The 15976-nt window shown below is 44.6% G+C and overlaps 1 protein-coding gene across 8 annotated transcripts in view; it reads left to right on the top strand.

Moving 5' to 3' along the window:
- The first annotated feature begins 248 nt into the window (after window positions 1-248).
- Dnah5 (dynein axonemal heavy chain 5) overlaps window positions 249-15976 on the top strand; it is a 289003-nt gene continuing 273275 nt past the window's right edge. For all 8 annotated transcript variants that reach the window (XM_052743036.1, XM_052743034.1, XM_052743032.1 and 5 more), the window contains exon 1: window positions 249-379. In XM_052743036.1, coding sequence (XP_052598996.1) covers window positions 368-379 — 12 coding nt within the window. In that variant the 5' untranslated portion in view covers window positions 249-367. The remainder of the gene's footprint in view (window positions 380-15976) is intronic.

The raw sequence follows: 15976 nt of genomic DNA, 5'->3' as shown, positions 1-15976 counted from the left end.
ATGGATTTGTTTATAGATGACGCTGAGAATAACGTTAATGTGAGACTTTAGAGAAACCTGATGTCTAACTGTTAAGAAATGGCCCAGAATTTGCCTTCTGCTCCCCAGTGCTGAGCCCAATGTCCCCCTAGTTTGTCTGGAGCAGGAGCTGGGAATGTGCCCTGTAGTCAGAGGCGGGAGGAGGGAGCTGGTCCAGGAGGAGCATTGCTTGTCGTCATGGCAACCCGGGGAGCAGCAAACAGCCCTGCATACCGGACCACAGGCAACCTGAGGCGTCTATTGAAGAAGGTTGTGGCTGGGGACGCCAGCGGCAGGGACCCCCGCACCAGGCCGTGGCCACTGCACAGAGTCCCAGGAGCGCTGCGCCATGGAGAAGCTGGTACTGTGTGCGCTCCACGCGCGTGGCTCCTTCACCCAGTGAACCCAGGGCTCCCAGCTCCGCGGGTGGTGGTAGAGGAGAGGGGGTCTGGCAGGCTTTTGTTCTGGGGTTAAACTTCGGGAGTTTGGGGGTTGAAAGCGCTTTCATGAGCTTTTTATGGCAAGAACTGCTGTTCCCTCCAACTACCCCGCCCCCCGCCCCCCGCCAGGCTTTCCCTGGCAGCACAGGGCAGTCCCGCCTATTGGGACACTAAATGTAAGTGTGGGGACTTCAGGGGTCACCTCCTCCCAACCCAGTATCTTCGCCCTGTCTTTATCCCGCTTACTCTCACTGCTAAGCAGACGCTTGTTGTCAGCGGCTGAGACTCAAGCCACTTGGTTGACCCATAGCGAGCATCACAGATATCTAGGTGTGGTAAAGGTCACTTTTGTTGGCTGTTACCAGCTCTCACTAGTCCTTTGTGTTCGGGCCAAAGCAAATGTTTAGTTCCCTTGGAGAGGGAGAGAGAAGGGTAGGGCTAGGGGAGAGTAAGGGTTAGGTTAGGGTTAGACTGGGTTAGGGATAAAAGTCCCATTAGGTGGTTTCCAATCCTTTTTACAGCAGGTGAGACGCAGAGAGCAAGAGGTGCATGCAAACCAGCTCCCTTTTCGTGCGGTTTTACTCCCTTTGAATATTAGGCTGTTTCTTGGTGTTTCTTTGTGGCTGAGGATCCAACTTAGGGCTCTGTGAATGTAGGCAGGCAAGAACTCTACCAGTGACCCACACCCTAGCCCTGTTTCGTTTCAGTGACTGTTTCAGAGTAAAAAAAAGAATCCAGGTAAATTGTATTTGTCTTCAAGGAAGATTGAATAAGAATATGTATTTTATATATATATATATATATATATATATATATATATATATATATAAAATTTAACCATACCACATATAGCTACATTACTATAAAAATCAATAAATCAAAAATCAATAAAATATGCAACTTTTTTTTTTTTTTTTTTTTTTGGTTTTTCGAGACAGGGTTTCTCTGTGTAGCTTTGCGCCTTTTCCTGGAACTCACTTGGTAGCCCAGGCTGGCCTCGAACTCACAGAGATCCGCCTGGCTCTGCCTCCCAAGTGCTGGGATTAAAGGCGTGCGCCACCACCGCCCGGCGCAACTTGTTTTTAATAAATGTGAGTACATACTGAATGAAGAACAGTGTATATGGACAGCTCATCTACTTTGGCATTTTCTTCTCTGTAAAATTCTTCAGTTATTTTAGTTGATAAAATTGTTCACATTTATCAGGTGCACATGCAAGGTAAGTGCTCTACCACTGAGCTACAGCCCCTGATTCACAAAAGTATTGAAACTGTAGTGGTTGTGGAGCTAATTAAAGGACACATTTTCCCAAATGAGTATCTTTTTTGATTAACAGAACACAAAAATCTGTTCCTACCTAGTTTCCAGAAGACAATACATTGTTACAAACTCTAGTCACTCTCTTGCAGAATAGATACCTTAATCTTATTACTGCCTCTTAGTTGAAATTTTGTATCCTTCTCCTGACATCTCTACTGGGGTCAGCTCCCAGCCTCCAGGAGATTCCACTAGCTCAACATTTTTAGATTCTACTTATGAGATCATGCAGAATTTCTCTGTAAACATTTACCTTGTTTAAAAGCTGCTGCTTTGTACCATGAACATTTCGTTGTGGGAGGTATGTTAACATTTTTGGGTTTTTTTTTTTTGTATAATTTATATGCCATAAATACCTCTTGTTTCTAATAAGTCTGTCTCATCAAAGGTGATATTTGGTTCATTTTAATATTCTCAGTGATCCTTCCATTTTCATTGTCTAAAGAACTAGAGACCATGAAGTGACAGGTGACGTGAATACTGGGAAAACCAATGACTGTTAACGCCACATGATATGAGCCCACCTGTGCTTTCAAGTTTTATCTTGTAAAGATGCACAGCATGCCTGCTAGCTTCATACTGTGTTCTTGTGCATTGTTAACTGTGGTTACCTTAAAATTTCACCACTATTTTCTTTGCCTCTAATTTTCTCTGGGTGTGGATCTATTGAAATGGAAAGATTTAAAATGATCAGGTATACTGTTTTAGTTTTGGGTGGTGCTGGGGAATCTAATCAAGGGCCTTGCACATTCTAGGCCTCTTACTACTGAGCTACGTCCTTACCCTTAGGGTATTGTTTTTATTTATTTATTTATTTATTTATTTATTTATTTATTTATTTATTTCTCTATCTATCTATCTTTGGAGGTAGCATCTTATACAGTATCCCAGGCTGGCCTCTGACTCCCTTTCTTCCTGTCTCAACCTCCAGACAAGCACCTCCATGCACAGCAAATGTTCCTTGTTTAACTTCAGTAGCACATCAAAAAAGTTAACTTGATATATGTCTTTTTAGCTATCAAATTTGTGAAGCTTTCAGTCCCCAAATGTTCTTGAAAATCATGTTAAGGGGCTGGTAAAAAGGCTCTGTGGGTAAAGGCACTTATGGCCATATCTGAGGATCTGAGCTCAATCTTCAGGACTCACATGGAGGAAGAGAACCAGTTTCTGCAGGTTCTTACCTTACCCTGACATGTGCACTATGGCATGCATGCACAAACCAATCAATCAATATATGAAACAATATTTTTTAAAAATCATCTTTATAAATTAATGAGTGAAAAAATAGGTTACAAAGGGAATACATTTCTATAAATATGATTAGAGTGCAAAATTAAAAACACACGACTAAGTATTGATACTGTCTCTGGCTACTGACATTAAGTAGAATTTTAATTTTTTTCTTTATTTAAAAATTTCCTGTAATTGCCAGGTGAAGTGGCTCATGCCTTTAATCCTAGCAATCAGGAGGCAGAAGCAGGTGGATCTTTGAGTTTGAGGTCAGCCTGGTCTACATAGTGAGTTCCAGGACAGCCAGGGCTATGTAGAGAGAGCCTGTCTTTTTACGTTTTTCTTGTAAAAAATTCATGTATATATAATTTTGTATCTAGAAAAAGGTCAGAGAATAATGTTTCTGGATTGACCATGGAGAAACATATCTGTAATATCAGTGTTTAGGCACTGAGGCAAAAAAGGGTTTAAGTTGTCTGCCAGCTTGGGCTACATCAGGAAACTTTGTATCAAAAAAAACAAAATCAAGCAAGCACTAGAATATCCCTTCTGGAAATTTGCACATGGTGCTGAGACAAGCCAAGCATCCTTTGGTAAATGCTTTGTCTGTGCGGATGGGTCACATCTTTGTAACTACTCCCTGCAGCTCTTGCCACACCTCCCTAGCTAAGCAAGCAGCTTCCGGTTTATAGAAACAGCAGGCAGAAGGTGGGAAATGTTTCCAGGTCAGTGTGAAGAACAAAGTCAAAGACGGAAACTCAGGCAGGGCTCAGTCCTGTTGTCTACACAGCAGCCTTCTCTCCTCAGTGCTATCATTGCCCCTAAGCCAAGGTTGACAGGGACAAGATTTTGGCAGCCCTGGAGAATGATCATGAATACTGCAAAGGTGTGTTTCTATGGTTACAGACACTGAAGCAAAATATAATGCATATGGTGTCATGTTGCTGAAAAGTGATCTCATAGGACATCACCTTCCCCAGGAGGTCAGGGCTCCTTGTCTGCCTGCCTCATGTCTGGGTAATGGAATTCATGAAGCCAGGCTCAGTATCAGAGAAAAGATCCTGTGAACATGGCTATTTCGAGGAACTGCATCTTCTTGGCTGCTTAAAAGACTCCAGGCGGAGGCTCACCTGTTACATTTTCCCGTTTTGTCACGCTTAGCTGTTTCCTGGCTCGGGGCCAGAGCCCGTGTTTATTTACACCTCTCTGCTGTTTGCGTTTGGCTTTGTGTCTGTGGCCTTCAACAAACAGGCAAAAAAAGAGTGGAACAGCTCTCGGTTACTTTGTTTCCGAGGAAAAACCAGTGGCAGGACTCACGAGTAAATCATCTGCCAAGGATATTTTTATCTGCCAGACTGCGTCTCCTCCAGGGAAACCAGCCTGGAGACCAGTGGCTCCTTCTGTCTGCTCCAGTCAGGGCAGGCGGGTCCTGACACTTCACACCTGCGCTGCGGAGGACCTGGCGTTGACGGAATGCACGATTTTCTTCTACTTTCACCTCTCACTGGAGAAAGTACTTCGAAAATGCAGTTAGAAAAGGGGCGGTATTAACACACTTGAGCAGTTCAGTTCCGTTTAGCAAACTCTTGTGAAGCACCTACTGTGTTTAAGTACAACAGGCTCACTCAGGGAAGAGTGCGTCGGGCCTTCGGGTTCTTTTCTCCCTCCCTTCTGTTTTATTCATTTCTTCATTCCCTTCTCCCTTTCTCTTTCTCCTCCCCTCTCCTCCCTCTCCTCTCCCCTCCTCCCCTCCCCTCTCCTCCTCTCCCCTCCCCTCCCCTCTGTTCTCCTTTCCCTCATATTTAGCTTATTGTCTCATTTTCCCTCTCTCCTCCTTCCCTCATTTGTCTTTTCCCTCTTTCTCTTCCTTCATATACATTAAGTGCTCTCTCTCTCTCTCTCTCTCTCTCTCTCTCTCTCTCTCTCCGTCTCTGTGTGTGTGTGTGTGTGTGTGTCTGTGTGTGTGCACAGGATTATTTTGCATGCCTATGTATTGGCCAGAGTCTGTCTGTCTGTCTCTCCCTGTGTCTGAAGGTTTACTTTGCATGTGTGTATATTGACCATAATATCTCTCTTCTCTATGTCTCTTTGTGTCTCTGTGTGTGCAAGTTTCCTTTGCATGTGTATATATTGACCTGAGTCTCTGGATGTGTGTGTGTGTGCACATTTATTTTGCATGTGCATGTATTGACTAGGGGGTGTCTTTCAGGCTCCACCTTGTATTTTGTTACTGGGTTTCTCAATGAACCTGTGGCTCAGTGATGGCTTAGGTAGTCAAGCTGGTCTGAGGGCCTCTAGGGTCTTCCTGTCTCTTCCTGCTGCTGCTGCTGCTCCTGGGTTGGGCTTACAGGTGTGGGCCACTGCATGGAAGTTTTATATGGGTACTGAGGATCTGAGTCCAGGTCCCCAGCTTGTGCAGCTGGCACTTTCCCCAGGGAGTCATGTCTGCAGCCCACACAGTTCTTAGAAGCCCTTGTCTGTCTTAAATTCCCCTTTGTGACTCGTAGGCATCTCAGATAGTCACTACGTAATTAATGGTGTTTTCCTTCATTTAATTTTTGAACAAATAAGAAACAGTTGCAGCCCCTGTTGCTGTTCATGCCTGACTTGCAGTGAGATGGGTGGCCTGTCTCCAGGAGTAGTGTGGTACTCGTCAACCTCTGGGAGGCATCTCTCCAGAGTTAACACTCCACATTGGCTTTCTAGTGAAAGCTTGAGGTGAAACCTGTCCCAAAGAGGAACAGAATTATGATCAAATTCCCACAGGCCAGCATCGCTGCCCTGAGAGCGGATGTGCAGGGTCAGCTGTTTGGAAGCAGCTTCCAGGTGGGACCAGCAGAGTGAGACTCTAGGACATGGGCCAAGTCTTCTGAGGGCATCTACCACAGGACATGGTCCTGGCCTTTCGGACAGTGGAACAAAATTTAGCAATCTTCCTCTTGGAAAGCTGTGGGCTGAGTGGGTCTGTAGCAGGCTTTCTGGGACCACCAGCCCAAATCATGACATGGAAACTTATTATGAATTATGAATGCTTGGCCTTAGCTCAGGCTTGTTTCTAGCTAGCTCTTTTTTTTTAACTTAAACTAACCCATTTCTATAAATCTTTACCTCATCTACACACAAAGTCCATCCTGCTTTCCTGCTTCCTCCATGTCTGTCTGTCTGTGTGTCCCCCCTCCCCTGACACTGGCTGCCCTTTTCTCTCTGCCTGCCAGCTTCGCCTATCCTTCCTCTGCCTAGCTATTTGCCATTCAACTTTTTATTAGACCAATCAGGTGCCTTAGGCAGGCAAGGTAAAAATAGCAACACATATTTACATAGTTAAACAAATGCAGCATAAACAAAAGCAGAGCATCTTTACATAGTTAAACAATTATTCCGCAACACGAACAAATGCAACACATCTTTACATAGTTAAACTAATATTCCACAACATGGGTCATCTCTGAACACTGATACCATTGACTGTTCATTAAGAAATAGAATTCAAGGCCTACCTCTGAGAAAGGAGCCAACTCAGGAACTGCATGGGGACTTGAGATCACCAAAGAACAGACAGAGTGGCCTCTGTGTGCTAGAGTGACAAGGACAGCTATGAGGACAGGGGCCTCCTCTGTAGTTGGCAGTGGGTCAGAAAGAGGCAGAGGGCAGAGCAAGTCCTGCCTGAAGACAGGGCCTCGTGAGGAGCTGAGGCCCAGTGGAGACAAGCAGAGGACCCTGTGGAGGGAGGCAGCGGGGGATGCTGTAGCAGTGGCTGAGGATCAGATAGGGCTTTGAAGAATATCAGCGAGAGGGAAGGAAGGGTACCAAGTGATAAGAAAATATCCCCCGTTCGTGGGTATCCTCCCCTGAAAAACTAAGCCAATCAAGCGAAATAAATAAGCCCAGGTTTAATTTGAGCAGAGCATTCCTGGGTGGTCCCTGGGGAAGAAGAGAAGCCACCAGGGAAGCCCACGAGGGGAAGTCCATGGGCCAGACCTTGAGTATCCTCAGGGGGTGGAGCCGCTGCTTGGCCGGCTTTCTTTTGGGCGGGGACTAGAGAGGGCAGCTCCAAGGGAGGGGCCGCTTGCTTGGGGCACTGAGGGAGGGGTTTGGAAAGGGCAGCTTCAGGAAGATCCCCAACACCAAGACCCACAGCAAGCAGGATCACTTAGAATAAAGGCATAAGCACTGAGGCCAACAAGGGGAGTTCTGATGAGACAGACCTCTGCTCAAATCCTCACTGAGTGTTCCCAGGCCCGCCGACTCACTCCTGTCCTCACACTCACAGGCTGAGGTCTAACGCCCCGATCCCCTCGGAACCCCCCAGATGTGACTGTATTTGGACAGAGTGTCTTTTTTTTTTTTTTTTTTTTTTTAAAAAAAAGAGATCACATGAGGCCCTGAGCATGGGCCCCAATCCTATCTGACTGCTTTCCTTTTTAAAAAGAGTTGATGAGAACATGAGTGTACCCAGAGGGAAGGATTGAACACGGGAGGTCCGAGTATGAAAATAGCCATCCACAAGCCCAGGGGAGAGGCCTCAAATAAAGAACCCTGTCGACACCATGGTCGTGGGCCTCAGGCCTTCAGAACCATGGGAAGATTAGCTTATATATTATACAGCTCAAGGCACCTCTTGTAGGAGGAAAGGGGATGAAAAACGCATTGTCGATAAACTTAGCTGAAGCCAAACTGCTGCTATTTGGCGATAAAGAGCCCCAGGGCAGGGCTGCCTCCATGTTGCTTGGCTCTCAGAACAGCTTTGTGGTTTATCACTCTCCCCTTTCCTCCCTTCTGCCCTCTCTGTATTTGGCAATAAAGGCCTTTAATTAGCTTGCTCACAGCTCACCAGAGAAAGGTAGATGCCCCTGGTCTCTCTGTTTTCCATGTGGCCTGGTGTTCCTCAGCGTCCTCCCTTCTACCCCTTTCAGCCAAGGATGACTGGATGAGGAGAGCTAGCCCAGACCTAGTCTTGATCGTCCCGTTTCCCAGTTGCAGATGTTTAAACAGACGATAAAGCAGAACTATTAGAGGTATTTCTGGGCAGAGGTTGCAGCTCTGAGGTAGAGGCTTGCTTAACTAAATGCTCGAGGCCCTGGGCTCAGCTCCATCTCCCACTGCCCCCATTAAGAGAGTGTTTACTTTCACAGAACAGAAACCCAGGTTCTGAAAGTTGGAGGGTGCTCTGGTTACCATCGCTGCGTGGCAGCTCACACTCAAACTTAGTGACTTAAAAATGTCACTTGTCTTTTTGCCTGGCTTTACTGCATGTCAGCTGCGTGGACCTGGCTGGGGGAGTCCACCATGTAGATCCTGAAGGCTGGAGTATCTGGGGCTAGCCCAGCAACTGGCTCTTCCCATTGTTTATATAGCTTTATGTAGTGTCTTTGCAGGGGTGCTCTGGGCTGCTCATGGGAGGGTGGCTTCAGGCAGAGACAGGTTCTCAGTGTGGTTGAAAGCTACAAGGAGCGATCTGAAGAGTAAGGTGACAGCTGGGCCACTTTCATGACCTGGCCATGAAAGTCACTTCTGTTCTACCCTCTGGGTCAAAGCAGTGACAGTCTCCCTGTCTTAGTTCTATTGCTGTGAAGAGACACCATGACTAAGGCAAATAGAAAACATCATAAAAGAAAACATTTAATTGGTGCCTTGCCTACAGTTTGAGAGGGTTTGTTCCTGATAATTGTAGTGGGAAGCAGACGAGCATGGCTCTGGAGCGGTAGCCTAGCCGAGAGGTTTACATGCAGGTCTACAGAGAGCAAGCAGGAAGGCGGGGAGGGCAGAGCACGAGGAGGGCTTCTGAAACCTCTAAGTCCCGCCATCCCAACAACACAGCTCCTCCAACAAGGTCACACCTCTTAACCCTTGTCAAATAGTTCATCACCTGGGGACTAAGCGTGCAAACATACGAGCCTATGAGGGTCATTCTTATTCAGAACACCACACTTCCTCTCTGTCTTAGTCAGGGTTTCTATTGCTACTGCTGTGACTGAAACACCATGACTAAAAAGCAAGTTGGGGAGAAAAGGGTTTATTTGACTTACACTTCCATATTCTGTTCATCACTGAAGGAAATCAGGATAGGAACTCCAACAGGGTTGGAATCTGGAGGGAGTAGCTGATGCAGAGGCCATGGAGGAGTGCTGCTTACCGCCTTGCTTTCCCTGGCTTGCCCAGACTGCTTTCTTATGGAACTCAGGACCACCAGCCTAGGGATGGCACCACCCACCATCGGCTGGTCCCTCCCTGATTGATCACTAATTGAGAAAAATGCCCTACAGCTGGATCTCATAGAGGCTTTTCCTCAACTGAGGCTCCTTTGTCTCTGAAGACTCGAGCTTGTGTCAAGTGGACACACAAAAATCAGCCAATACACTCTCAATGGGAGGCATATGTGGGATGAGAATAGTTTGGGGGGTCTTTGTAATCCCAAAGTTACAAATGAGCATGCAAACAGGGAGGAGGAGGGAGGCAGACTTGGTCCTTGTGATCAGGGCTAATAGTCATCTCTTGGATGAGCTTTTACTTGCTATTAGACTTTCCCCACCTAAGTGTTGCTCCCACTAAAGGGGCCACTCTATCATTCCAATCAATGAGTGATGACCATGAAGACAATTTACTTTTTACCAAACAATACAGAATGAATTCCCATCATTACCCCTTACCTTTTTAATTTTTATTCTTATTTATTTTTTTTTCTGGTGAGGGAAATTTATAATCATGTGGGAACAAAGCTTTAGAAGTTCATGTATAATCCTGCTATTTTCTTCAGATGTATAATCTGGATTAAAAGAGCCAGTTTGTAGACCTAGACCGGTTAGATTAACATACTGCTGTTAAGACAAGAAAGAGAGCCGTGAGAGGAATGTGCTCCAGTATTGGACTGCTGTTAGAAAGGCTGTGGAAATACCAATCACTAAAACACACCTCTACGTGTGCAAGCTCCCAGGTGCTGTACCAGCTGCAACTTTTATTATGGAAATGATCTTGTTTATCAAAACAGACATCTATGGGCTGGAGAGATGTCTCTGTAGTTAAGAGGGCTTGATGCTCTTACAAGACTAGAGTTCAGTCTCCAGCACCCACACAGGGCAACTCACAACCACCTGGAACTCCCAACCCCAAGAACTCTGACATACTATTCAGATGTCCACAGGTATGTTTACACATGAACACATTCCCATACAGAGACACACATAGATGAAAAAAAAAATCCAAACCAGACATCTGTTGCTTAGTTTTCAGTTACTTTCACATTTGTGTACTCTCTCTCTCTCTCTTGAGACAGGATTTCATGTAGCCCAGGCTAGTCTTGGACTTATCATGTAGCTGAGGATGTCCTTGAAGTCCTGATCCTCTTGCCTCTACCTCCCAAACGCTGGGCTTTCAGGTGTTGTGTGTGTGTGTGTGTGTGTGTGTGTGTGTGTGTGTGTGTGTGTGTGTGTGTATGTGCACGCTCAAGTGAATTCACATGTGCATTCTCTTTATTTTTTTATGGTTTTTTTTTTTGAGACAAGGTCTCACTTTGTAGCTCAGGTTAGCCTTATCTTGGTGCCTCTGTCACCTGGGTACTAGGAATTTACTAGTACTGACATTATGCCCAACATTTGTTTTGTGTTTTAAAACAGTTTTATTCTAAATACAACTCAGTAACCATTGCTCTTTAATTCATTGGCGGTTTCCTTTTGTGAAAGTGTGAATTTATTGGTCACTTTTATTTCTAGGAGGTTCATGACTTTTGAACGATCACATTAAGGAATGAATAGTGGAATACATTAAGGAACTTTTTGAAACCTGAGGATAATTTAATTGGCGTTTAAGAGAAAACAATATAGTGGCAAGCAGTAAATACTGACGGCTGCTGGAGGAGGGAGGTGGATAAGAGGGAGAGAAAAAATCTTTTGAGTTGGAGGTCAGGGAAACAGACAGGCTCAGCTATGTAAATCTGTGAGAAACTGCCTTTAGGAAGAATCATGGAGGAGCATGAGAACGCAGGAGTGAAAGGGCAGACTTAAGATCAGTATATGAAACAGGGGACTAGAGGGGGAAGGAAGCCCTGCAGTTTGAGTGAGAACTCAGGAAAGTGAGCAGGCTTAGCCAGGAGTGTTTAGAAGACACTGCACCAGGGAGAGGCTTCCGCTATACTCAAGGACATTTTTCATTTTGGGGATAATTATTCCTCCCATTTTCTTAGGAACAGCATTTTTTTAAAAAAAGAAGTAAATTTGAATTCTTCTGTTCAACATCCTAAATTTTGGCTGTAATGAACAAATCTTATTCACCATATAAAAATGAATGCTCAAATCACTAAATATAAAACATTTGCTAAAATAGACTTGTTTATAGGAATAATATCTTGATGATAAGTGTGGTTTACAAAATATTAATAGTTAAACTCACAGTCTTTAGCCAAATAAACCAAATAAGTTTGCTTGATGTTTTTACCTCCTCAAAGTTACTAAATCCAGTCAAATTGATCTTGTTTTCCAACTTTCAATATTGTCAACTTTAAAGTATGCTCATATGTTTAATTTTTAACTTTATAAACATGAAAAAATACATAAGCCAGGAAAATGCTAATCCCCAGTGATATTCTAAAGCCTGTACACATCAGAAGATAAATCTACACACCCACCAGCAGTGAGCATCTGAAATCTCCTTTGTCAAATGAATTCTTTTCTAGCTGGATTTTTTTCAGCACTGCATTGATAGACAAAGATATTAAAACTCACCTCCATATGTAGGCTGGGCTGTGGGTTCATTGCTTGCTTGCTATTGACTTTGATATTGCCAGATGCCTTTGAAGGGCCAAGTGGGAGGCAGTGTCTGCTTTATACATAGTTGTCTGTTGTTTCTGATTTTACCACACTAATGCCAGCCCTTTGACATCTTAAAAAGTTAACTAATCAAGGAAGGGTATTGCTATTAGTTTTCTAGAGCTACAGTGAGAAAGTGCCACACACTGGGCACTTTTGATCAACAGAAATCTGTTCTCTCCTAATTCTGAGAAGTCAGAAATCAAGGTATTGGCAAGAGCCAGGCTTTTTCTAGAAGCTCATTCTGTGTCTTTCTTTCCCTTGGCTTCTGATGGCCCCATATGAAGGTTGCACACAGTTCTTCCTTTCCTGGTGCTGCAGATGTTTCTAGGCTGGAAGCTGCATCATTCCAGCCACATGACTATCGTCTCCCCCGTGTCTTCTCATCTTCTTCCCTCTGTGCATGCCTGCTTTAATATTTCCTTTTTAGGATATTAATCATATTGAATTTGCACCCATCCTGATAACTTCATTATAATGTGGTTAAGTCTTCAAGATGTGTTTTCCAAATAGCCTGTAGTCCCGTGCTTTAGGAATTCAATGCATTTTTTTGAGGTGATAAATTCAGCCCAGAAGAATGATTAAGTTCATGAACTTCTTAGCAATTTCCTCCTTTGAATTTTTTGCTTTAAAGTATGTTAAGAATTATTTTAAAAAATTAAAAACCACAACCACAAAGCTGGAATGGTAGTGCATACCTTCAATCCTGGTACTCAAGAAGCCAGCCCTGCCCACAAAACTAGGCCTGGTGGCATATGCCTGCAATCCGACATGAGAGGTCAGCTCTACCCACTAGAAACAACAGTCACAGCAGTTTTTAAAACTATCTTTTCATAAACTTGCTGCAAACCTGCAGTTTTTCGTGTATGAAATGGAACTATTATCATCTTCATAAGCTAGGAACAGAATGACAGTAGATATAAAATGTCCAGTCCTTAGTCAACGTTATTCCCTTTCTCACTTGGGTTCACCGTGAAGCTTTGGGTACAGGGAAAGCCCAGGCAGTGTGTTCCATAGGCACATAGTTTCAAGGAATTAGCCAAAGAAGGGTGCTATGGATGGAGTGTTGGTGTCCCTTCAAAGTTCATGTTGAATCTAATGCTCAATGTACTGGTATTAGCTGGAACCTTTGGGAAATGAGAAGGTCATAATGATGAGATTAGTGTTCTTACAAAGGCTCGAGGGAGTCTGCTGGTCCCTTCTGCTATTTCACCATCCCAGGATACAGCAACCAGTGCCATATATGGAGCAGAGTGAGTGTTTAGCAGACTTGGAATCTACCAGGAACTTGGATTCCACAGCTACTAGAACTAGGAAGTCTCTCTCTCTCTCTCTCTCTCTCTCTCTCTCTCTCTCTCTCTCTCTCTTTCTCTCTCTCTCCCTCTCCCTCTCTCTCTCCCTCTTTCCCTCCCTCCCTCCCTTCCTACCTTTCTTTCTCTCTCTTCTATATTCTTTGAGACAGGGTTTCTCTGTGTAGCTCTGGCTATCCTGAACTCGCTCTGTAGACCAGGCTGGCCTCAAGCTCAGAGATTCACCTGCCTCTGCCTCCTAAGTGCTGGGATGAAAGGCAGGCACCCTGACACCCCAGCTCATTTGTAACATCTCTGACACTGACCAATATAAGAGATCTTCTTAGAGCAGCTCCAAATGACTGAGGCCAATATACTGTCTCTCCCCATGGTGGTTTCCCCTTTCTTGTCTTCCCTGTGGAGTGGTAGAGGGATAGTGGTCACAGATCTTTCAGGTCCAACCAAAGAAAGAACATTTCATTTTGGGATTGTGGTATATATTTAGATCATTAACATAAATGTATTTCCAGATGTGTTTCTGTCAGCACTCCTCAATTCCGATGTACGCATACATCCAGAGATTTAATCTGAAGGACCGTGGCCAAGGTCATATTCCTGTGACCTTGTGTTCTTGTGCACAGCATCTATTTATTCTGTGAAAGACGGATGGTCTTAGTTGGGATTACTGTTGCTGTGATGAAACGCCATGACCAAAGCAACTTGGGGAGGCAAGGGTTTATCTGGCTCACACTTCCATGTCATTGTTTGTCATTGGAGGAAGTCAGGTCAGGAACTCAAGCAGGGCAGGAACCTGGAGTCAAGATCTGGTGCAGAGGCCCTGGAGGTGTGCTGCTTACTGGCTTGCTCCTCATGGTTTTCTCAGCATATGCTTTCTTATGGAACCCAGAACTACCAGCCTAGGGCTGGCTCCACCCACAGTGGGATAGACCCTCCCTAATCTATCACTAATTAAGAAAATGCACTACAGGCTTGCCTGCAACCTGATCTTAAGGAAGGCCTTTTCTCAATTGAGGCTTTCTCTTCTCAGATGAGGTTAGCTTGTGCCAAGTTGACATCAAACTATTCATCACACGGACTAACTTTTTTATTATATAATTATCTTTTGAGAATTTCATACATGTATACAATGAAATATGATCATATTCACTCCCCATTTGCCCTTACAATTTCTTCTCTATTCCTTCAACATGTACCCCTCATGCATTATGTCTTCTTCCTTTTTAGATTTGTTTCTATTATTTTTAATTGTGTGTGTGTGTGCATGTGTGTGCTGAGAATTGAATTTGGTTCCTCTGCAAGACAAGTGCATATCCTTAACTGCCAAGCCAGCTCTTCAACCCTTCTTTTCCTTTTCTATAACTCACCAAATCCAGTTAGTGTTGGCCGTGTGTACACGGGTATGGGTCCCTCCATTGGAGCTTGGGAAACCTACCAGTGGCTGCACTTTCAAAGAAGAATGTTCCTCCTCTCTAGTAGCAATCAGCTGCCAACAGCTTCTCAGGGAAGGATGGGGCCTGGAGAGCACTCCTCCTCTATGCTAGAATCTTGGCTAGCTCTATCTTGTGTAGGTCTTATGCTGATAACCACCACAGCTGCCTGTTCATGAGTGTGATAGCCATTTAGAGAGACTGGTTTCTGAGCAGTTTATGGGCAACACTTTGAGTCGTTAGATGTGACCAGATGAGTGGAAGATTGGATACCAGATAGTGGAAGATTGGATTCTCATTGATCAAAATTGTCATTTTCCTTCCTTTAAGACTGTTTTATGATTTGTTTTTAATAATCTGATGCATGTTTGTCTGTGTATGGGTATGTGCATGAGAGTGCAGGCACATGCAGAGGCTGGCAGAGAGTGTTGGATCCCTTAGAGCTCCAGTTACCAAAAATGGTCCTTTGTGAGAGCAGTATGTGCTCTTAAGCCCCGAGACATCTCCTAGCTCCAAGACTATTCCTGATAATGTGACTACATCATTACAGACATGCTACTATGGGTTGAATGTGGTTTTCATGAGTACCCCAAAGCTTATGAACTGGCAACTTGGTCTCCAGTGTTCTGTGGGATGTTCTGTATGGCAAATGTGTTGCTCTGATTGGTTGGTAAATAAAACACTGATTGGCCAGTAGTCAGGCAGGAGGAAGTATAGGCGGGACAAGGAGGAGAATAAAGCTGGGAAGTGGAAGGCTGAGTCAGAGACACTGCCAGCTGCCATGATGACAAACAGCATGTGAAGATGCCGGTAAGCCACGAGCCACGTGGCAAGGTATAGATTTATAGAAATGGATTAATTTAAGCTGTAAGAACAGTTAGCAAGAAGCCTGCCACGGCCATACAGTTTGTAACCAATATAAGTCTCTGTGTTTACTTGGCTGAGTCTGAGCGGCTGTGGGACTGGCAGGTGAGAGAGATTTGTCCTGACTGTGGGTCAGGCAGGAAAACTCTAGCTACACCAGTGGGGCAGTGTTAAGGTGGTGGAACCTTTGAGAAGTGAGGTCTAGAGAAAGGCAAACATGAGGGACTGAGTTCAGTCCCAGCACCCCTGTAAAAATCAGGCATGGAGACATTCACGGGTCATATTAGCTCTGAGGAGGCAGAGGTGAGGGGTCTCTTGGCTGGTCAGCCTAACCCAGTCAATGAACTACAGATCAACAGGAAACTCTGCCTCAAAAAAAAAAAAAAAAAAAAAAAAAGTAGCCGGGTGGTGGTGGCACACACCTTTAATCCCAGCACTCGGGAGGCAGAGCCAGGCGGATCTCTGTGAGTTCGAGGCCAGCCTGGGCTACCAAGTGAGTTCCAGGAAAGGCGCAAAGCTACACAGAGAAACCCTGTCTCGAAAAAAAAAAACAAAAAAACAAAAAAGTAGAA

This window comes from Peromyscus californicus, unplaced genomic scaffold (genome assembly GCF_007827085.1).
Source record: "Peromyscus californicus insignis strain IS unplaced genomic scaffold, ASM782708v3 Scaffold_18__1_contigs__length_77618521, whole genome shotgun sequence".
In the NCBI taxonomy this organism is placed as follows: Eukaryota; Metazoa; Chordata; class Mammalia; order Rodentia; family Cricetidae; genus Peromyscus; species Peromyscus californicus.
Note: the sequence above shows the minus strand (reverse complement) of the source record. Positions and strands in the feature narration are given on the sequence as shown.